The 24,014-nt window shown below is 34.3% G+C and overlaps 1 protein-coding gene across 1 annotated transcript in view; it reads left to right on the top strand.

Annotated features, from left to right (window-relative positions):
* LOC112912724 (low-density lipoprotein receptor-related protein 1B-like) overlaps positions 1 to 20,680 on the top strand; it is a 1,003,376-nt gene extending 982,696 nt beyond the window's left edge. Inside the window, exons 59-65 of the mRNA XM_072745081.1 lie at positions 176 to 364; positions 1,245 to 1,393; positions 7,201 to 7,294; positions 10,754 to 10,870; positions 11,197 to 11,316; positions 13,158 to 13,277; positions 18,152 to 20,680. Of these exons, the coding sequence (XP_072601182.1) occupies positions 176 to 364; positions 1,245 to 1,393; positions 7,201 to 7,294; positions 10,754 to 10,870; positions 11,197 to 11,316; positions 13,158 to 13,277; positions 18,152 to 18,339 (977 nt within the window). The 3' untranslated portion in view covers positions 18,340 to 20,680. The remainder of the gene's footprint in view (positions 1 to 175; positions 365 to 1,244; positions 1,394 to 7,200; positions 7,295 to 10,753; positions 10,871 to 11,196; positions 11,317 to 13,157; positions 13,278 to 18,151) is intronic.
* The last annotated feature ends 3,334 nt before the right edge of the window (positions 20,681 to 24,014 follow it).

Below are 24,014 nucleotides of genomic sequence, written 5' to 3'. Positions count from 1 at the left end.
CAGATCCTGCATTCTCTTATCTGGTAATAAAGAACCTTGCTGGCCTGACAGGTTGTCACAGCAATTATTCACATGAAGTTCTGTAGCAGTTGTATCTGTCAGCCCATGTAGTATTGAATATTTTAACTGGCAGTCTTCCAAGACTGAACATTAATCTTACCATCTCCTATTACAGTCCCTAATCAAGATATTCCAGGGGTGATTGCACTAACATTGTTTGAAGACTACATCTACTGGACTGATGGGAAAACCAAGTCACTCAGCCGTGCCCATAAAACCTCGGGAGCAGACAGACTGTCACTGATTAACTCATGGCATGCCATCACAGATATCCAGGTGTATCATTCTTATAGACAACCTGATGGTAATTATTCTTTCCATGATTTCCATAAATGCATCAACATCTTTAGTAACATTCCATTTTTGTTTCTTCCATGGTTAAGTGTAAATTTAGCTTTAAGAGAGAGTACCAGAAAAAAAAAAAAAAGAAAGAGTACCAGATTTCATTATTTAGCACAACTGTATAGGGTGAAATCAGTTAATTTCAAGTATGTCTATTAAGGAATATGAATATGTCTATTAAGGAATATGAAGCTCAATGATAGTACAGAGAATTATTAATTTGTTGAGGTATTATGTTGAAGTAACAATAATATCTGTAGTTGGAGAAGTAGAGAATGCATTCTTGAAATGACTTATTTACATAATAGTTATAGGATCCTTACTTTCTGGAATGCTGGGTGGAAGGAATTATGTTTATGTATCTCTGGGGCTCTACAAATGATAAATATATCCAGTTTATTTAAGCCTATGTCTAGTAGGAATTCTATCAGACCTTATGGAATAAAGTTTTGATTATTTTGCTTAAAACACTATTTGTCTTAGAAAACAAAGTCACTACACTATTAGTTGTAGATCATTGTTTCATTGTTTTATTTTACATTTATATTTCTAAACATATGTATGTCTTCATCCAAAATGCTTCTAGTCTACATTTTTCTGATGGACAATTTTTTTTCTACTAAAAAGCTTGTCTTGTGGAAATGCATCCTTAAAATTATTTAATGGTAAAATGAATGCCATTGGGCAACAGTTAGAATTTATAACCAAGTACAATTAATTATATGTATGATCTTGATGGCTTCTTGATTACAAAGTTCTACAAGTTATGAAGTTTAAATGGCCTGTCTCTAATCCCATATTACATTTAGGCCTTGATTTCTCTGTTTCTTTCTCATCTGTAGTTTCCAAACATCTCTGTATGATAAATAACGGAGGTTGTAGTCATCTGTGCCTTTTAGCCCCTGGAAAGACTCATACCTGTGCATGTCCCACCAACTTCTATCTTGCAGCTGACAATAGGACTTGCTTATCCAACTGCACAGCCAGTCAGGTGAGTAGAGGTCTAGATACCACGTTCTAAGATACATCATCAAGTTATTATAAAGGCTTTGCTTGAATTTTATTGACTTAAACCATTTTTGAAGCATCATTTTTTTGTTGTTGTTTAGCATAGCATGATGACCATTCCATACATTATATAGAGGATCACATAGTAAAGGAAAAGTAGTTGATCTATATTCTGAGAATGAGAACTTCGGAGATAGGAGATACAGATAGAAGCCAAAAGAGAAACAAAAACAATGCTGAAAACCACTTTTTACAAAGCCCCACACAGAATAATGGTTCAAATCACAAATGGATATAGCACAATCATCTGAAGAGATCTGACATATTTCAAGAAGGCACAGTGATTGTGGCATAGGGCAAAGACTAAGATATATACAGTTTAAATAAATAAACAAATCTTCCTAGATAATCTGCTTTGCCACCATCTCTGCTCCTCTCCCATTCCTCAGAGCAAGTGATAGAGAAAAGATGAATTGGATAAAAAGTAATTTTCTAGAGTTTTTTAATTGAAAAATTATATTATCTAAATAATTCCCTTCCAAAAGTTTTTTTTTTCCAACATGTAATTGTTTCTACTAAAGATATTAAGATGTATACCCAATGGTAGGTAGTTACATGGACTTGATATTACTACTTTCAAATTTTGTATCATAGTCTTATGAAATCCTAAGATTTGATTTTGTTATATTTGAGTCACTCTGTTATTTAAAATAAAATTGTCAAAGAAACTATGACTAAATGTGTTCCTAGAATTCTCTGTTTTGAATCTGCTGGTTTTCTAATTGGAGCAGTGACTTCATGGCAAAACGCTGAATTCCTCTTAGGGTGTGCTTATTTTCAGAATGAAGAAGCTAATACTAGCTCACCCAGCTTAAAGAACTGTACAGTGCAAAAAATCAGAGCACTTTGAGGCAGACAGTGTGTGTAGTGGTTGAGGGCACTTGACCACTCTGACTCTGAAACCAGTTTCACTTTGACTGTAACACCGACTGCTTTAAATTGGCTGAATAATCTTGGGTTTGTTACTTACCCTCGTGATGCCTCAGTTTTCTTGTCTTTTAAATGGAAATACTAATATTTCCAGACCACTGTTATGGAGATTAAATGGGAAAAGTTCCTGGTACATAGTAAGTGTTGTTATTGCCCTTGTCCTGTACTGCAATGAGAACACACTCAAGGGTGTTTGTGCAATTAGTGTGAGCTGCCATCAGGAGGGTCTGAGGTATAATTGGAGGCACAGGTTGCAGTTTCTTCTTTCTTTACAAAGTGTATTGTTTTAATTATAATCCCCTAAGTATTTGTATAAATACAATGCATTATCTATAGAGAACTAGAAATTTAAGTCTCTGTAAGAGGCAAAATAAGCAAACTATTCACAGAGAGAAAATTTAAGGGAGAAATCTCAGGTTCTTAAAACTTTTTAAATACAATTTCAGTTAGTACTGTCTAGTTTAGATCATTTCTGGTTTAAACTTCCGATTATCCTGAAATAACCTCTAGCCCCTTATTCTGGAGTGGCCCAAGAGTCACTCTGTTGGGGCCTAACACTGTGGCCTTACGTGACTTAGTAGAAACGATGATGCCTGTCTAAGCCATATACAAGGTGCTGAACCTCAGTAGCCAAACAGAAAAGGACACTTGATACACAGAACATCTCAAAACATCAGCTTTCCTTAATAGTAAAGGGAATAAAACATTTCAAAGTTTATATAAGAAAACCTATATTTAGTCAATGCCAAAAAACAATCAGACCAATTAAATGAATACCTAAATCCACTCCCTAAAAATATTATTCATATAATTAAATTATTTCCCAAGTTAGTATCACTGATGATATGATTAAAATATATAGAACTTTTAAATACCCCAATAGTTTTTTTTTACATGAATTTGTTTTTAATTTTAAAAATTCAACAATAGTGAGAACAGCAACCACAACACAAATTGTGGATCAGATATTTTTTGTTGTCAGCAGTACTTCCTGAAGAAAAGAGTTATCACTTCGTTTCATTTTTATGAAAATAAAATTTTCATTATTTTTTAGAAAAATAAAATAGGCAGATCACACCAATAAGAATTCTACTAGAATTGAAAATGAACATGAAAATCGGGTAAAAAATAAGATCAAATCCAATTCTTATAGCACTTATCACTTCAAATATTAAAGCTAATTCATTTTTATTTTCTAATAAAAGTGAATTTAAAAATGACTTTACTTAGTTTTTAAATGGAGACTTTTTCTATTGCAAGTAAACCTCACTTGTGTATGCAGAATTTGCATTTTATACCTGTATCCATTTTAACAGACATGTATTTAGTAGTTTTTTTTATAGCTTCTTCTTGTGGGTGATAATTGCAGTTTGCAATTTATTTTTTGAAGATATTAGTCTTAGAGAACATTTACCATGAGGAATGTTTTATACTTATAGTTAGCATTTATCTTTTTTAAGTTACTGTATTTAAGTATGAAAAAATGAAGCCCAGACACAAAATAGAAGAAATCTTCCTTTGAGAGTAATGAATAAAATGTTGATTAGCATAAAAAGTAACATAATAAGTGTATTTTACCCCGGCCTTTTCTTAGCTCAAACCTTTTATGTTCTTATTAAAAATGAAATGGCAAGCACAATCGTCATGTCTTATATAATTCCAACATTTGGTGTTTATTTAAATCAGGCATATGTAGTGAGTTTAAAATATGTATTTTAGATATTTTTCAAATCTTGATTGGGAAGGCTTTGAATATACTCAGGAGACATGAAATCCTCTTGCTAATGTACTTTGATATACTGTAATGACTGGAAATGTTTAATGTTCAGGGCAATTGCTTTCAGAGTTAGCCTGATATCCCCAGACAGTCACTATCTATAAAGGTAATATTTTTCCTGTGGTAATTTATAAAAACCACCACAGATATGACCACAGGCTAAGCAAAAATGGGAAAATCAGTTGAACAGTCAGATCTTCCCCTGGATTCACAGTGCTCGATTCCCTTCCATATTGCTACTAGGAAAAAAAGAATCTCTTATTTAAGAAAATAATGTAGATCTGCCTTGAATCAACTTCATGGTATCCAGAGAGGTTCAGCAAAAGCTAGCGTCAAATTTTCTCTTACTTGAAACTAATAGTATTTTAAATGAACAAACTTTTAGCTCACTAATCCGTCTCATTAGGGAAAGTTGAACCTAGGCTATATTCTTTTGTGTTACGTATCTGTCTGGCATACAGCATCCAAAGAGAATGTCACCTTGCTTTCAGGCCATTCAAATTGAAATTGCAACAGAAACACTTCAAGAAGAAAATTAATAAATTGTAGAAAGTTGTCAAACTACTATTTTCAATTCCAGATGAATTTTGTGATATATGCTTTTCACTGAATTTCTGTCGAAATAAAGAAGAAAATAATTTGATAGTGCTAGAAGAAACTTACTAAACTTTATCTATTGCTTGGTTTTAATAAAATAAAAATTTAATGGCAATTGTCTTAGATGTATGTACTCTCTATTTGTAAAGTGTGATTTTCCTTAGTTTATTTTGTGAGAATAAGCTTAAAACTGAAAGTAGTTAATTTGTAGTCTGAGATCACTAGGGTATAAATTTCCTGGGTTTTCTTGGTCTCTACGTACATTAGGTCAATAGTGTAGTTAAGTAGGAACAATAATTCTGTGCTCTGTTTCAGGAGAAGAATTTGAATTCAGATTACCTTTCTTATAAAAAATGCAATAATATAACCTTCTGGAACATTTTTCTAGCAACATGTTACATGTATGGTAAATAGCTTATAAGTAATTACTACCATATAACATTTTCAACTAGTTTCTCTATTGTTAATTTTCCACTTGAGGGTTTATTCCAAAAGAAAAGAGAGAAAGGGAAAAAAATTTCCTACTTCTGTAAGTAATAGATTTTTTTTCTTACAATTTTAACTATTTAAATGAAAAGGATGATAGAACAAATACAACACATTAATAGGGGTGCCTGAGTGGATCAGTCCATTAAGCTTCTGACTCTTGGTTTCAGCTCAGGTCATGATCTCAGGATCCTGGGATTGAGCCCCAGGTCAGGCTCCCTGCTAAGCAATAAATCTGTCAGTGAATAGGTTTTTGGATAATCTTGAGAATAAGTTTTATTACAGCAATTTTCTTTGGTGTTTTATTTAAATATATATATAATATTCAAAAATAATATTCAGCAAAAAAATCTGTGGCAGCCTTATTTTTTAAACTTTTTTTATATACAAATGTTCATTTTAAAATAGAGCTACCTATTATTTGCTAGGTTCTCTGCTAGGCTTCGTAGGGGAGGATATACTATAGGTTGGTAAGTCATTGACCATGATAGCATTAACATTCCTTGGATGGACTAACTTTAGGCAGTTTATTCCTGACAATAGGCCCCTGAGGCCCTTTTCTTAGAGCACTTATTCTAGAAAACTTGCAGTTGTGAATTATTCTCTGCCCCTTTGAGATGTAAATTTTCTCCAGCTCTTACATTTTGCAGCCTAGGAATATCTTCCTCAAGGATCTGGAACCATCCCCCAGAAATTTAATCATCAAGGAAAGGTAGTCCATGGGACACCTGGGTGACTCAGTGATTGAGCATCTGCCTTTGGCCCAGGTTGTGGTTCTAGGGTTTTGGGATCAAGTTCCACATCAGGCTCCCCATAGGGAGCCTGCTTCTTCCTCTGCCTAGATCTCTGCCTCCCTCTCTGTGTCTCCCATGAATGAATAAATAAAATCTTAAAGAAGAAGAAAGAAAAAGAAAGGTAGTATATGCTTGTTTTAGACTCAATGGGAAGGTGGGAGCTCAGCTTTGGTAAGTACCACCTGGCAAATACGAATGGCCTAATCATATTGGCCAACATCCTCTATACTTTTCCATTAGTTTATACCAGAGCTTAAATCAACCCCTGCCTTTTGTTTCAGTGGAATTCAGTTCAATCTCTCTCCCCTATTGCGGTAGTTTTAAATAAATTCTTCCTTGCCTTTTTAACTGTCCAGTGCAATTTTTGTACCTGTTGTTTTTAGTTATGATGATTTATCTTATTTATTGCAAAAGACCATGTATATTTATTAAGAATTCTGAAAACTGAAAATAACTGTACTGCTTTTAACTGCTTTAAAGAAGTATTCTTAAAATTTATGTGGGCAGATATTCATTATGGCTAAAGGCATTATGTTCAGACAGTTCCATGAAATCACAGCATGACAGTACCGGAAAGGATCATCCGGATTATCTGTAACTCCTCATTTTAGTAGCTAAGGAATACAGATAGAGAGATGTTAATCAAATTGGCTAAGATTCCTAATAAAGTGCAATTCAATTAACTTAATTCAAATTAGCTAAATTAATTCAACTTTTCAATGAATTCAGGATACCTTTTCCTGAGATTTCTGCTGATATTTTTAGCCATATTCAGCATTTGGCAAGCTTTCTGTAGAGGTTCAGATAATAAATATTTTAAATTTGCTGGCCACATGGTCTCTGTAGCAACTACATAACTGTTGTTGTGGTGCAAGAGCAACCATAGATCATATGTAAATGCATAAGCTTGCCTGTGCTCAGAAAGCCCAGGAGGTTTTCCTGAACAATATGCTTTCCTGGCAGATCATTTTGCTACTTGTCGTGCATTTATTCCCTATTGTGGAATTCTCTAAGACCACCACAGTTCAAATTTGCAGCAAGAGAGTAGGCTAGGCTGCTCTGCCCTGGTGAGTTTTTAAATATCCATTTTATATAAAGGTAGGGTTCTTCAACCTTTTTTTTTCCTTTTTTTTTTCTTTTTTCAAGTTTCGATGTAAAACTGACAAATGTATTCCATTCTGGTGGAAATGTGACACTGTGGATGACTGTGGCGATGGATCTGATGAACCTGATGACTGTCGTGAGTACATTGGTGAATGTAGGAATTTAGAAGTTAGAGCTACTTATATCCCAGACCTTGAAAGTTGAAGTGAGACCTTAAATATTGCCTTTTGTTTTTACAAAATCTTTAAGTATACATCAGAAATTGTTACATTGTCTTGAGTATGTCTCTGTTAATTATTACATTTAGAATGATGTCATCAGCAATTTTGTCTTGAAGTTTCATTTGTCTTCAATTTTCTTACTAGAAGAAAAATTACACTCCTCATGCAATGATCAGTATAATGACAATCAGCATGATTTTGACTGGATAGATCACCATATTAGAAGTAAAAATGGGCAAAATGGGCAAATTCATAACAAATCTTACTGTTAAAGGATTAATCTTTCAACTACTTATCAGTTTTACACTACTGGAAATTCCTTAAAAGTGAGTTTTTTTTTTCAATATGAATCATTAGTTTGTTCTACTAATCATTCCTATACTCTTAGGAATTGCCTTAAAATGACTGCCAATTATATTTGGACTCAAACTGTGATTGGCATGGTTAGGTACCCTATACATATATATACACATGCATATACATATATATGTATATCTATATTTATATATTATATAAAGTGTATATTTTTATGACATCCTAAAAACTTGGGATGCCAGGGAATTCATGGTGCATCAGTTTAAACACATTTATTTTAAATGACATTATTGAAGTTTGCAAGTATGTGAATCTGGGATTAAATATTCCTACGTGAACCTGGGATTAAATATTTTCAATTATCTAAGATTCCTAAGAAAGTGTGATTCAATTAACTTAATTCAAATTAGCCAAATTAATTCAACTTTTTAATGAATTCAGGATACCTTTTTCCTGATATTTCTGATGATATTTTAGCCATATTTGGCATTTGGCAAGCTTTCTGTAAGGGCTCAGATAATAAATAGTTTAAACTTGCTGGCCATATATATATATGGCCCACGTGTATGTACATATATGTGTCTATACATTTAGCTATATTTGGTAACTTTGGTTTAATGGACAATCAGTATAACTATTTCTTGATAGACTTTTATAGTTCATTCCATGGGCAACTCCAATACTGTACTGTCAAGTGAAGATGCTTATAGTCAATCGTGATAATTCTCTCAAATTTCAGTGGATAGTTGCCATGATTTGGCCTTGACAACTGAGTTCAAGATCCCCAGGCTTGCACTAAAGAGAGATAGTATACTCTCTTAAGTAAAAGCTAGTTACTTTCTGCTGTAGAACTTTCTACCACATAATTACAAAACTGCTCTAAACTTAGGGCCTCTAGATAGTTACTTAGATGAGATATATTCCATCCTCTGCACTACCAAGTATATAAAACATATGAAGTTGTTTCCCATAGTTCATTTATAGCTTTGAAAGCAGCTAATAATATATTCAAGGAAAAGGAAAAAAGTTACAGAAGTCATCACTTTCCTAATATTCTCTTTATGTTTTTGAAAGTTTCATTGGTCTTTGATTTTTTTAAATACAGTTTTTGTTTTCACCATGATAGACATGTACTATGCCTGTACTGTACTGTACTATGCCTGAGTTATTCTTTTTTAAAGTTATTGAATTAAAAGGACTATCAAAGTAACAAGAAATTATATTGGTGACTAACTGAAAGTTACTCATTAAAAAAAAGTTATTGATTTCCCCGCAATAAAGTAAACTTTTGACAATACAATAAATTAACAAATACAATTTATTTTGTAATTTATGAAAATAAAGAACAAATATGTTAAATGAGCCCTGATAGTAAGATGACTTTTCCTGCCCATATTTACTCAAGTGTTCTCTGAGGAAATACCACCATAATGACCCGCAGACACAGTGTCTCCCAATGCTTTCCCTTCTAAACTATCTGCAGCTCCTGAGCTCTAACTTTAATCTTGCCTGGAATATCATGTTGTAACCATACTGATATAAAAAATTAACCAAAGATTTAGTATAATAAGTTTTTCACATTTATACACTTTCAAAATAGATGATGAACAAATATAACCTTAATGTCTTTTGAGGGGAAACAAAGAGACATCTGGTATCTAAGAGTCTCTATATCATCCTTATCCTGGTTAAATACCAATACTACATGTTTTTATTGGTGACATTATCTCTTGTGATCTTTCAGTAAATGATCTTTTACTTGGAGTCGACAGGTTAACAGCACTGAACATCTGTAGGCATGAAGCTTTACTTTAAGAGTTATGGTGAGGTGGAAAGTGATGTACAGGAGTCTGTGCAGCATTTAGAATTCATTTTTGAAGAGCTGCATCACCAAAATTTGTAGTACTAAGTTACTGGTAATACTTCTAATTTCATCTGAAAAGGTGGGGAAGCTTAATCCCAGGATGTTTCATATACTTGCAAACTTCAACAATGTTATTTAAATACACGTGGTTGAATTGATGCATCACGAATTCTCTGGCATCCTAAGTTTTTAATTACATTTTCTATGATGCTCTAGTACACCAAGGATCATTCTAAAGACACATTTAAAAGGTCAAATGGGCTTCCCAGCTATTTTCCAGGCATTGAAAGTCCTCTGAAATCTATAACTCTTCTTATGAGAAGGTTGTTTTGGTAGCAAAGGAATATTCAAGAAAATCATATATGAAGCAACAGTAAATAGAGGAAATGCACATGTCCAGAGTGTGAGAAAATTAAGTATCATACAGTTTCAGCATTTAGTGTGATTAGTAAATGTTATAGATTGAAGTTAAATGACATTTTAGAACTCACCTATGGAAGTCAAGCATATATTGAGTTATTTTTTAATATTAAGGAAATTTTTAATTAATATTATAAATATAAAAGAGTAATTTTCCAAAAAAGTTTAAAATATCACTTATTAATATTTGGTTGATTTATTTGAGCCAAAAGATAAATGTTTTAATACAAGCAACGTAGTTTCTGAGACGACTTCAGAATCAGATCTGGATCTAATTTCCAAATCTGGCCCTTGAAACTTGTACATACTTGGGTGAGTTATTAATATCCATGAGACTTAGTTTCATCATTTATAAAGTGGTTATGGTGATATTGAGATAAGAAGGTTATGATGAGATTCAATTAGTAGCTCTATGTGGAAGGACCTTACCTTGTTTCTGATAAAGAGTAGATATTCAATAGATCCTACTTTATTATGATGATTATTGTTATCATTCTTCCATATATAAACTCAAAAATAAGGCAAAATAATTATCACCTGGGATTTCTTCTGTTAATTTGTGAAATGTATTCTGGAGGCCATCTGAGTTGCTCATAGCTTAGCAGTACCATGTATCTGAATCCAAGAGCTATCTATGTGTAAGACATTCATGCTGTGCTCCAGGATATGTTTCATATAATGAAATAATAAATATCTGTAATGTCAGAAAAGCTCTATTTAAGAGGTCGTGAATGATGCTTGGCATTCGATGATACCTGTCTCTTTTCTCCCCTAGCTGAATTTAAATGTCAGCCAGGCCGGTTTCAGTGCGGCACTGGGCTCTGTGCTCTGCCTGCTTTCATCTGTGATGGAGAGAATGACTGTGGAGACAATTCGGATGAGCTCAACTGTGGTAGGTGATTACATTCTTAACCGAGAATATAAATCTAATTCTTACCTGATTTTGACTGCACTGATTTAAATTCAGACACAGGGACCCCTGGGTGGCGCAGTGGTTTGGTGCCTGCCTGCCTTTGGCCCAGGACGCGATCCTGGAGACCCGGGATCGAATCCCACGTTGGGCTCCCGGTGCATGGAGCCTGCTTCTCCCTCTGCCTGTGTCTCTGCCTCTCTCTCTCTCTCTCTCTGTGACTATCATGAATAAAAATTAAAAAAAAAATAAATTCAGACACAGTTTTCAGCACATATTTAATTGTTGTTGTTCTTTCCTTCTTTTAGACACACATGTCTGCCTGTCGGGTCAGTTCAAGTGTACAAAGAACCAAAAATGTATCCCAGTAAACCTCAGGTGTAATGGACAAGATGACTGTGGGGATGAGGAAGATGAAAGGGATTGTCGTAAGTCACCTGAGAATGTTCTGTCTTGTTTTACTTCTGAGTCTCGACTGATGTTGGTCTAAAAATTTTTATCGTGTACCATACATCCACACAATGTGGAAACACATAACAGCAATTGTGACAAAGACTTCCAAACTGACACCTTTGGTCACTTAAGAAGCTCTCTATAAAGAGTATAGAGAACATTAAAACATGGATGGTTTTTTTAAAAAACAAAAAGATTTTATTTATTCATGAGAGAGAAAGAGCAGGAGTGCACAAGGGAGCACACAAACAGGGGGAGGGGCAGGGGGAGGGGCACAAGCAGGCTCCCTGACCAGCTGGGAGCTCTACATGGGGCTTGATTTCAGGATATTGGGATCAGGACCCAGCCAAAGGCAGATGCTTAATCAACTGAGCCACCTAGGCACCCCATGGATGGTCTTCACTTAAAAAGCTACCTGAAGAGAGACACCTGGGTAGTTCAGTAGTTGAGTATCTGCCTCCTGAGTCCAGGGGTCGAGTCCCCCATTAAGTCCCCCATCGAGTCCCATATCGAGTCCCCTATCAGGCTCCCTATGAGGAGTCTACTTCTCCCTCTATGTCTCTGTCATTCTCTATGTGTCTCTCATGAATGAATAAATGAAATCTTAAAAAAAAGGTACCCGAAGATTAACGTGAAACAACATGCATTCATTCGTATCATCCTTAAGAGAAGAAGCAAAATCAGCATTATAGGTGACTATAGTGTTTTATTCATAAATTGATTTTTTTTTTTTTTGCCCACACTAAGCAGCCACGGGTAATTTTCTTCTACTGACTAATTAGTTACTTGAAATCAGCTCCGTTAACAAGAGATTGCTTTTTTCCTCATAAAATACATGTTGAATGTATGATGAGAACATCTGAGCAAAATAACCTAACAAAATTCTGTTAAAATTGTAAATAATACTCTATTTAATGTGTCTTAGCAAGCTACTTCAAAGGACAGTAGTAAAACATCTTCTATTCTTTTTATCTCTTATTTCCATCCCCCACCAATAAAATCAAACTAGATTAAATGGAAAGCAAAACAGTTTGTCATATACATATAGGCACATAGGCAGACACGCATGCACACACACATATACACGAACACATACAGAATCTGAACAATAAAGTACCTGCCAAGTTTCAGGGTTTCAACAGAACTGCTGCCAACGTTTCTGTCTTGCTGAGGTTTTATTTTATTCCTCTAAAACTTTTATCAGTAAATAATGTGCAGTGACCCAGCAATTTGATTAAGATGGTGCATTCAGAATAAAGTCGGTACCAGTTCTTTATGGTTAGTCATTCTAGGAGCTGATCCATTAAACTGACTAAGATTTGTGATGCAGTTTACAGTCAGACATTCATGTCTTCCCTCAAAAACTCAACACAACTAGAGATTTCGATAAGTTTTTTTGCTTTTTATTTCCTTATTCATGAATATCTTCTGATTTTAGTCCTTTTCTATTTATAGAAATGCATATGCATAAATTCTTACATTTATTTATCTGGTAAAATTATTCTGAAAGGCTCTGAATTCTTTATTTTTAAAATTAATTTCAAAATACAGGTAATCAAGGTGGCCTTGTTTTGAAAACTCTGATTTTTTTTATCCAATGCATCATTGCAGAAATATTTTTTATTTATTTCTACTGAAAAGAATATTTGGAATATATTATAGATTATGCAAGTTAAAACTCTTCACCTTCAGAGATTTATTAATTAAAAGATAATACATTTCCAGTTGATTATCTTAAGCATTTGTTTGTCTAATTGGTTTTTAGATAAACTGTTCTTATTGAAAGCTACATTTTAATAGATGTTTTCTCCTTAAGCCGAAAACAGCTGTTCTCCAGACTATTTCCAGTGTAAAACTACTAAACATTGCATTTCCAAGCTGTGGGTTTGTGATGAGGATCCAGACTGTGCAGACGCATCAGATGAGGCCAACTGTGGTGAGTGTTTTGTGACCCTGGATGGTACCTATTGTATTTGTATCATCATCTGACATAGCCACAGTGAAAGGGATTTGAACACAATTCTAATGAAGCCAGGGTCTCCCATGAGAAAGTTTTGTCTCTGCGTTCACAGAGTTGTGTGACCTCAGATTAGCTATTTTATAAAAACAATCTCAGGTTAGCCGTTTTTACCCAGAGAAGAATAAGGCAAAAGAATAATATTGCTGAAAATGACTCAAAACTATTTTTGATGAAATAGATGAATCTATAAGGTAGACTGAACTATCTCTTCTTGTGGCAGAGCATGCACATGATATTAGTATTTAATGAATAGAAGCAATGAGACATTCATTATCTTGGTGTTGTTCACAGAGACAATTTTTTTACTTAAATACATATAATTTTTCCATTTATTCAATGATTATTGGTCATTCATAAACATGGTAAAAAAAGAGAAAAGATAAAGTATCTGTTCTGTTTTAATAGATGACAATGATCACTTGTTAGCATTTGTTTCTGAAACATTTATCTTTTTACTTAAAATCAATACTTTTATTTACAAGAATTATTCCTTAATTAAAATTGTAGAAATGGAGAACATATTTATTTTGTTTAATGCATTTGATTCTATCTTGAAAATGTCAACAGGAAGACAGAAATGAAGATTAGTTGTCATATGTAATTCATTTTATCAACATTTATTAAATACTAATAGAGGCATTTCGTAGGTGGACATACCAAACTTGGCATTGTTGGGGAAGCAAAAAGTTATTTTATCTAGTAATTGATTAAGAAAAATAAAGATGGGGTGGCTCAGTGGCTCAGTCAGTTAAGTGTCTGACTCTTGATTTCAGCTCAGGTCATGATCTCAGAGTTGTGAGATCTAGCCCTGTGTCTGGCTCTGCAATGTGTGTGGAGCCTGCATGGAATTCTCTGTCTCCATTTCCCTCTGCCTCTCCCCTCTTCAAAGAAGAAAGGAAGGGAGGGAGAGAGGGAGGGATGGAATGAGAGAGGAAGGGAGAATGGGAGAGAGAAAGAGAGAAAGGGAGAAAGAAAAGGAAAGAAAGAAAGAAAGAAAGAAAGAAAGAAAGAAAGAAAGAACAGAAAGAAAGAAAGAAAAGAAAGAAGAAAGAAAGAAAGAAAGAAAGAAAGAAAGAAAGAAAGAAAGAAAGAAGAAAGAAAGAAGAAAGAAAGAAAGAAAGAAAGAAAGAAAGAAAGAAAGAAAGAAAGAAAGAGAGAAAGAGAGAAAGAGAGAAAGAGAAAAAGAGGGAAAGGCAAGTGTATTCAAACTGCATATAGGACTTCCAGGCTTCATAGACAAAATTGTGTTAAATTAATCTGCTATATTCCACAGCGCTCTGAGTTAACTCTTCTGAGGAAAAAGGAAATAATGAAAAACCTTTATGTTCTCTGAAATTCCATTTATACTGAACAAAATTCATGAGCTATAATGTGTAGTAATTGATAATCAAGTATCTTTAAGTGTTTTTACTACTACTGTCTTCCATATAACTGTGCCTTCAGAAGATGCAACCAAAACAGCTTACCACAGTATCATGAAACCACATTTACCATTTTGTGAAATTGGTATTCATAATGAATTCACAAAGCCTCAAACTATAGTCATCACTGATTTGTTCATAACTATTATTAAAGACTTTTGCAGACTAGTCTGTACTACTCGCAAGTTTGTTCTGTTGTCTCTAGCATTTTTTGTATACCAAAGAAAAATGGAATAATGATGTATATTAGCTAAATGAATACTTTTTCTGGAATATCTACAATTTGTTCTTCACTTAGATGTGCCTTAACTGTTGTTAATTATATTTTTCAACCTGATAATTATCAATCATTATAATCACAGTAAATCCTAATATTTATTTAGTGTTTACCATATAGCCCAGGAAATTTGTCAAAGACTTTATAGTCATTATCTCACATAATCTCTTTGCTGCCCCTATTTTATTGATGTAAATGAGTCCCAAGGGGACTGTGTGACTTACTGAAAATTCTACGGTTAGCAGGTGGTAGAACTGAGACTTTAATCAAGGGTTATTTCACACTAACACATCTATTCTGTGGACATAGTATAAAGCCACTTCATTCTTAAAAAAAAAAAAAAAAAGATTTTTAAAAATTATTTAAGAGAGAGCATACATGCAGTAGAGAAGGGAGAGGAACAAGCAGACTCTACTGAGTACAGACCATGGCTTGGGCTTTGATCCCAGGACCCCAAGATCATGGCCAGAGCTTAAACCAAGAGTCAGATACTTAATCAACTGAGCCACCCAGATGCCTCTAAAGCCAACTCATTCATTATGTGTTAAGGGAAAAATATTCAAATGTTTTCTGATATAAAATTATATAGAATCCTCCCAGTCATAGTCATTGTTATAAGTTCCAGAACAGTATACAAACACATACATACATACAGTAAGAGGAAGAAAAGAGGTGAGAAGGTTGCCACCTGATTTGCCTATAAAATTTTGTTTTGGACAGGCATTAATTTTTTTAATAATTTTTTTTAAAAATATTTATTTATTTATTTACTTATTTATTTATTTATTTATTTATTTTTATTTACTTACTTATTTTCTATTTATTTAGAGCTCCAATGCTCCAGCTAGTGGAGAGGGAGTGGGAGAGAGAGAATCCCAAGCAGACTCTGAGTTAAGCCCCTCTCCAGAGATTTGGGTGGGTGGGGAGGGTGTGCTCTGAGGTCTCAGGACTCTGAGGACCTAAGGCAAATAAATCAAGAGTAAGCCCTTAACAGAATGAGTCAACCAGACACTGCAATTTGAAAAACTTCTACATCATAATTTAGTACAACATTTCTGAACTTTATTCCCTTTTTAAAGATTTTATTTATTTATTTATTTATGAAAGACACAGAAGGAGAGAGGCAGAGATATAGGCATAGGGAAAAGCAGGATCCCCACAGGAGCCTGATGTGGGACTCAATCCCAGGACTTGAGGATTATACCCCTAGCTGAAGGCAGAAGCTCAACTACTGAGCCACACAGGCATCTCTCAGTCTTCACTCTTGATGGGCTAAAAGGTCACCTCCTTCCCCTCTCCTCTGTCTTCAGTAAATGTAGAAGTGCCATATATTTTTGATAAGCTTGTTAACACCTTTGGGGGACAGTTCATTCACATTGGATACTTCCATTGACTGGGAAAAAACAAACAAAAACACTTATTAAAGATTAACCCTATCTAACTAAGGCTTTATTACTTGAATCTGAGTCATATGTGTCTTTGTGGAAACGGACCTTGCCTAGAATAGGAAGTAGATTTCACTATTTCTCCTGTCAAGTGTCCTCAGGGCCTAGCAAGATGTAGAGCAGATTTACATGAAGTGCTATTGAGTAACAGACCTGTTCTCTATCACAAAAACTCAATATGGAACTCATTTTCCTTGTAGTTGTCTTCTATACTTTCTCAGTCCACTTCTAAATCTATTTTTTTAAATATTTTATTTACTCATGAGAGACACAGAGAGAGAGAGAGAGAGAGAGAGAGAGAGAGGCAGAGACATAGGCAGAGGGAGAAGCAGGCTCCCTGCGGGGAGCCTATTGTGGGACTGGATCCTGGGACTCCAGGATCACACCCCGGGCCGAAGGCTGATGCTCAACCGCTGAGCAACCCAGGGGTCCCAATCCACTGCTAACTTCAGGGGCAGATTCTATTTTACTCTTGGAGGTCTCTTAGCTCGTACATCGTGTCTCAGCAGCAGTGTATCTACAGTTTTAGATCTAATGGGTTTCTGTCGATTCTAAAGTTCTAACATTGTAATTTGTTCTACCTTGACATATCCTAAATGAAACACTTCTTGTTGTTTTAAATTGCAAGAGTAATTGTCTCAGTAAAACCGAGACACTATGGAAAAGCCTAACAAAACAGAGCAGAATAAGTTGCGAACAAACAAAATGCACATGAAGTACCGGGGATTCAAATACCTTTAAATGTGTAAACATTTTAAAAATTATTTAATTTTTATATGTGTCAGAATACCATTTATTAAATTCTGTTCAGTGTAATTCTTGAGTTCTTATGAGTACTTGCAGATTTAACAACTAATATTCAACACATGTAAAAACTTTATGCTAATCTAGAATTTAAGGAGGCCTTAGATCCACTCTAAATAGATGTAAATTAGAGATGGTTTACGAATCTTGCTCCAATAGTTTATTCTTGGTGAGAGTGGATACAAATTTTAAAATTAAATTACATATTTTCCCATCTTATTACACATAGTTTTTGAGATGGCTAAATTTATGGGTCTGTAAAAACTGCATTTGGCACGTTTGGATTTAAATTCATAAATATTTTAAAAACATCTTTTAGCTCTACTTCTGTGCAAGTAAGGATTTAAATATATGCTGCCTTCGCATTTATGGCAAGACAGGTTCAACTTTGTTTTGTAAATTGTCAATAGTTATTATAAAATTACTTCTTTTCTGCTTGAAAGTATTTATTCATTCTTTCCAATATGCCCAGAGAAAAATAAGCTTTATAAAATGTAGGTCTCTACCTTTTATTAAATTATAGGTGTTGACTATTCTCAAAAGGCTGTTCCACTATTTATTACAATATTGGACAAATACCAGATTTGAATGCCTGACCAAAATACATGCAATACCTCAATTGTAGTAGCTCCAGGATTTTCACTTCAGATTTTAATTTCGAACTTTCTTCACCTTCTGCCTGTCATTTTCTATTTTGGAGAAGAAAATGCAGATTTGGGATTTGACAAATCTGTACTAGATTCATGCTTCTATTTTGTAATCAGAGTTGAAACTTTTCTATAATTTGACTCTTATATGATGATATCAGAATCCATGTCTTTTCGTTATGTCCTGTCTCCCCAGGTTATGGTTTACAAGCTCTGTCCCCTACATGTCTATGTGACATTCTTTTGGTCAGCTGTGCCACCTGGGTCAACTTCCTACTCGCACCACAGCTCTCTGGAATCCACTTTCTGCTATATTGGTCTTTCCTGTGGTCACGTTCCCTGCTTTCTTCTCCGGCATCCCTCCACTCTATGTGGAATTCTTGACAATTCTTGGTTCAGCATCATTTGCTGCTTTTGAGCTGTCTTGGTTTATAACCTGCTGCTTGGCTAATATTCTTAAAATAATGTGCTAGCTCTAATCATACTAGCTAGAGTTTAGGAGGGGAACTTGGGTTTCCTACAGCAGCTTTGTATTTACTGCAGCCTGGTTTCCCAACGTGATACTGAACACACTCAAACTAAAAGACAGAAGTGATTGATGTGTGCTTTTATTCCCCCCCTAGATCTTTGATGAGGAGATTTGGTCTACCTAATTTATACGAATATAAGAAACAGATGTTTTAAAGTTAAATCAAGTGTATATTAAATTATAAAATACTTCTACCATACAGACTTGTACAGAAAGTTACACAGTAAGCAATGTACCATTTTTAATAGATTTTTGACATTTGGCCTAAGGTATCATTTTTAAAACATTCAAACCCCTTGATAACATATAAAGCCCACCTCTATCCTCTCCCCTTCCTTGCTTCTCCTCTTTTGAAGTGGTTGTGTTTCGTTCACATGTTTTTTTTTTAACCTGTACTATATTTGTACATATTCATCAATATATACATAATCATTAATAGTATCTTAAAAGTTTACATAAATAGTATTGTCTTTCAATATTAAATTGAAGCTTGACATTTTCTAGTATTCCAGGGTATTAATGTGAATAACACATTTTCATACTGAAGGTTATTTTTACATGTTACGATTATTACATATTCATGGACAAATAAAGCACAAAACGTTTCATATAACATGCACTACAGACACCATGAAGTCTCGGTTCTCTGCTCAGATGCTCTGATCATCAACCTGCATGAAAGTTTATTCAAAGCTGTTGTGACAACATCCAGAGGCAGGAATCTGTTAACTGTTCAGTCAATATTAGGCTAAATTTCATGTACGATGGACGGCCTGGATTCTACTGAAGAGAGAAGCTCTGATATTGATGGTTGTAACTACAGTAAAATCATTTCTGATATTTGAAGTTAGTTATTTTCAAAATATTTACGTACTTGTACCTACAATAGCATTTAGCAAATGTTAGTTCCCTGACTTCAAGACAATCCCCGGGGTAAAGTTCTAAGCTCTTCGTATACGCAGGAAAGGATGATGCACTGAATTCTGTGTCTTGGAAAACAATTCACTTACATGCACTTAGTTAATGTATCTGTTTAGTGTTTTTAAACAGTGTTTTCTGAATTTAAATATAAGTTACAAATGTATGTATTGTATTTTGATTAGCAAACAAATTAGTGCTCTTAATGTCGTAGACTCACTCCTGACTTTAACTGACTGTTTTATGTACCTGATATTAGATGTTTCTCCCAGGATGTTTGGCATCTTTTTGAGATTAATTTGGATCGAGTCACGCTTATCTTCTCAGGAGTCTTGGCCTGTCCCATACCAATTGGATATTGTTCCTATGTCTTGAGGGTGTATTTACAACTGTGTTCTCCACTTAACTTGTGTTTTTATTTCTCACAATCTCTCAAGATCCAGAAATGGGCATTCTACTTTACCTAAAAGAAACTTCACCTACACAAATTTTATCATTGTTGAAGGGGCACTTGCCTACTCCACTCCTTACCCTGGCAAAATAGCTGTGGAACAATTCAATTCATGAGGGAGAGAAATGAAAACTACATTCCTTTACTGTTTGAGAAAATGTTTAATCTTATGCAAATTTGACCCCAGATAATTAGTAAGATAACAGTTAACAACAAACTCATAGAATCACTGTCTTTTAGAATATATTTTAGACATATTACCTGATATGTGTTATTGGAGTCTGTGTGATTTATACTCAATGTAATGCTGATAATTTTATTTTATTTTATAATCATGTATCTCTATATCACTACTTTAAAAACCAGTGTGGACATATGTCATCACCTTTCTTTTTTAAATAGAAATTTTCTAAAAATTATTCAACTTCTGCTACATTTCTGAACTTTTAAAGTAGTTACCATGAAAATAAATGAATTTTTTTGGAAAAGCGTGGTAATCTGGAGAGCTTCTTTTCTGAGCAAAAGTACATTCAGTAGGATGTATTATTATGCCAGTATTATATTATTATGTTTTAGGCAAATTTTTTGATGTATCATATGTTCTGCTTTCATCCATCTATTTGCTTGTTTTGCAATATTCAATCTTTTCTCCTTTTTCTGTCAATGAGATATCTCTCTCCTCTCTCTCTTTCTCTGTATGTGTATGAGAAAGACAAAGAAAGGAAAAATAATCTCTTATGCACTGAAATATTTTGGTTCCTATGGAGCCCTCAGAGGAGAGCCTCTCTGTATGAATAGAACCAGTAAACTGCCACCTAGTATTTATGTGAAGAAATGAATGACCTACATATGCATCTTTTGATAGTCTAAGTGGAACACATTTAGTCTTTTTATAACTTGTGTTCAGTAACTTCCATGCATTGACTATCTCTCTACCAAAGTGATGTGTAATTATTTGGTGATGTTATTTTGTTTTTTTTTTTCTTTCTTAATAATAAGAGGAAATTGTGAGATTTAAATTTTATTCCATAATGCTAAAAAAGAGCCCACACAATGAGTCAGGAGGCATGCCAAATATTCTAGATTCTAGATTGACCTGTAGTAAAAGGCATGAAAGGAAATAGGTTTTTGCCCAGTGAGGTTTATAATCGAGTTTGTAAAGCAAGGAACTACATATTTGTTTTAATAAGAACTGAGTTGGTGCACTTGATATTTTTTTAAAGGAAATGGAGTCAGTAATTTAACATTCTGTGATATTTTTGTTTGAGAAACTTCATCCTGTTATATTGCTCCCTTCATCCTTCACCAACTATATTTGATTCTCTAAAATTGCAAAATAAAATCACACACACACACACACACACACACACACATACACAAGCCTAGTTACAGATTTATAGCAGAAAGTGGTGAAAATAAGTATTAGATACTTTATTAAAAAACACTTAAGGAATGTAGAACTTTAAAAAAGTATCCTTTTGTCTACCTTTGGAACAAAAATATTTGTATTTGGTTTGGTTTATAAGACTCTGTTCCAGTATCCTTTAGGCTGGTGATTTTCTTAAAGAATATTGTTATCATTTTATTTTCAGGGCTTATTCAATGTGGCTTAGTACCATGTTTTTATAATTACACTACACATTAGTGAGAGAAAATAATAGAATGAAGATTATGCTTTTCCTCAACACTAGTAGTATAGGTGATGCATCCATGTATAGAAATTATTATTGTTTATTACTTTAAGAAATACTGCTGATTGGGGTGCCTGGGTGGCTCACTCAGTTAAGCATCCAACTCTTGATTGCCTCTCAGGTCATAATCTCAGAGTCCTGAGATCAAGTCCCACATTGGGCTCTACTCTCAGTGTAGAGTCTGCTTGAGATTCTCTCCCTCTTCTTCTGTCCTTCTTCCTGCTTGTGCTTTCTCAATCTCTCAAATAAATTAATAAATACAATCTTTAAAAAAAAAAGAAAATGCCAATAGCTTCGTTCAACTGGTTAAAGGTCTAATCATCTTATTTAGATAACCAGCCTATAAAAATATGACGTGTATATTCAAAGCAATTAGGTTGTCACTTCAGTTTCTGTTCGGTATTTGTAAATTGCAGTAAGAAACTCTGAAACATCTCATTCATGATCTTTTTTATTGCATGTCTAATTAGTAGAATTTATTTAGAATATTTTTGAAGATTTTTAAGAATATTTCATTTACATAGTGCTATATATTATATATTAGAAAGGCTATAAAGTTTAAATATCTTAGTTTTGTGATACCTTAATTTCTGAGAATGGATTCAAAATACATAGATTTTTAAACTACTATTTAAAAAAACAATGCTATTTCATTTAAGAACATAATAGGAAAAAAAAGAAAAAAAAAAGAACATAATAGGTAATAAATATAAAATGACCAGGGGCACCTGGGTGGTTCAGTCTTTTATGCTTCTGACTCTTGATTTCGGTTCTGGCCATGATCTCAGGGTCATGTCTTAGGGTCCTGAGATCAAGCCCCACATCAGGCTCTACATCCAGCAGGGAGTTTGCTTCTTTCCCTCCTCTGCCCCTCTCCCCACTCGTGCATGAGCTTTCTCTCTCTAAAATAAATAAACAAATAAATCTTTCAAAAATATATTTAAAAAATAAAATGACCAACCTTAGAAAAAATAAACAGATTTGTGCTTATATGTTAAATTCAGCTTGAGGTTCCAAGTGGTATCAGATTTTGCTTGCAAAATGATTATCCATTTTCATCCGTTAACATTTCAGGACATAATATATTAATGAGAGTAAAAGGCCTCTTGTAGAGTTGTAATTGTACCATTTATTAGCTTTGTAATCTTTGTGGACAGGCATTTAGACGATGATTCTAATACTCCTATTCATGCTCTGATCAGTCTTACATTCAATGCCTAGACAAGTCTCTGGGCTGGGGTTTTCATGTCATTAAGGCACTATTTATATGTGGTTTCTGTTCAGTGTTCATGTGGGAAATAATGGGAGTGGAGAGAGGTAACAGAGGAGTTAGTTTGAAATAACTCTGTTACCTCTTGCTGGTTTATGGATGTCAGGGACAAAAGTATTACTAAGTTTTGTCATCCTTTAAAATTTTATTTTATTTTTTTTAATTTTTATTTATTTATGATAGTCACAGAGAGAGAGAGAGAGAGAGAGAGAGAGAGGCAGAGACACAGACAGAGGGAGAAGCAGGCTCCATGCAGGGAGCCCAACATGGGACTCGATCCCTGTTTCCAGGATCACACCCTGGGCTGAAGGTGGTGCTAAACCACTGAGCCACCTGGGCTGCCTCAACTGCTCAGATCTTTAGTATGTAATGGTTAAAACCACAATATTCTTGATATAAACATGCATTGAGCAGTAAATATCCCAGTGGCTAACTATCAGAGAGTCACAGAAATATAGGAAACAGTCTTCAGGAATCATAAAACATTTTATGGAATCAGAACTCTAACAGTTAATTCAGTTCCTTTTCAATAAAGGACATTTCACTGAGTCAGAGAGAAAAAAAATTGGGAATCATTTGCCTAAAATATAAACAAATATATACATATTTTTCTTTCAGAATTCATCACGTCCATTGCATAATGTCCTAATAAAAGTACTTGCATCAGGGATCCCTGGGTGGTGCAGCGGTTTAGCACCTGCCTTTGGCCCAGGGTGTGATCCTGGAGACCTGGGATTGAATCCCGCGTTGGGCTCCGGGTGCATGGAGCCTGCTTCTCCCTCTGCCTGTGTCTCTGCCCCCCCCTCTCTCTCTCTCTCTGTGTGTGTGACTATCATAAATAAAAAAAAGTACTTGCATCTTAGATTTTAAAATATTTTATTTTATTATTTTAATTCCAGTATAGTTAACATATAGTGGTATATTAGTTTCAGGTGTACAACATAGTGGTTGAGTACTTCCATGTATTACCCAGTGGTCATCATTATAGGTGTGCTCCTTAATCCTCATCACCTTTTCACGCATCCCCCCACTGACCTCCTCTCTGGTAACCATCTGTTCTCAACACGTAAGAATTTATTTATTGTTTTGTTTCTCTCGCTCTCTCTCATTCTCTCTCTTTCTTTCCTTTTCCCCTTGCTTATTTGTTTTGTCTCTCAAACTCCACATATGAGTGAAAAGATGTGGTGTTTGACTTGTTTC

This window comes from Vulpes vulpes, unplaced genomic scaffold, assembly GCF_048418805.1.
Source record: "Vulpes vulpes isolate BD-2025 unplaced genomic scaffold, VulVul3 Bu000000626, whole genome shotgun sequence".
Lineage (NCBI taxonomy): Eukaryota > Metazoa > Chordata > Mammalia > Carnivora > Canidae > Vulpes > Vulpes vulpes.
The sequence above is the reverse complement of the archived record's forward strand: the minus strand, read 5'-3'. Positions and strand labels throughout refer to the sequence as shown.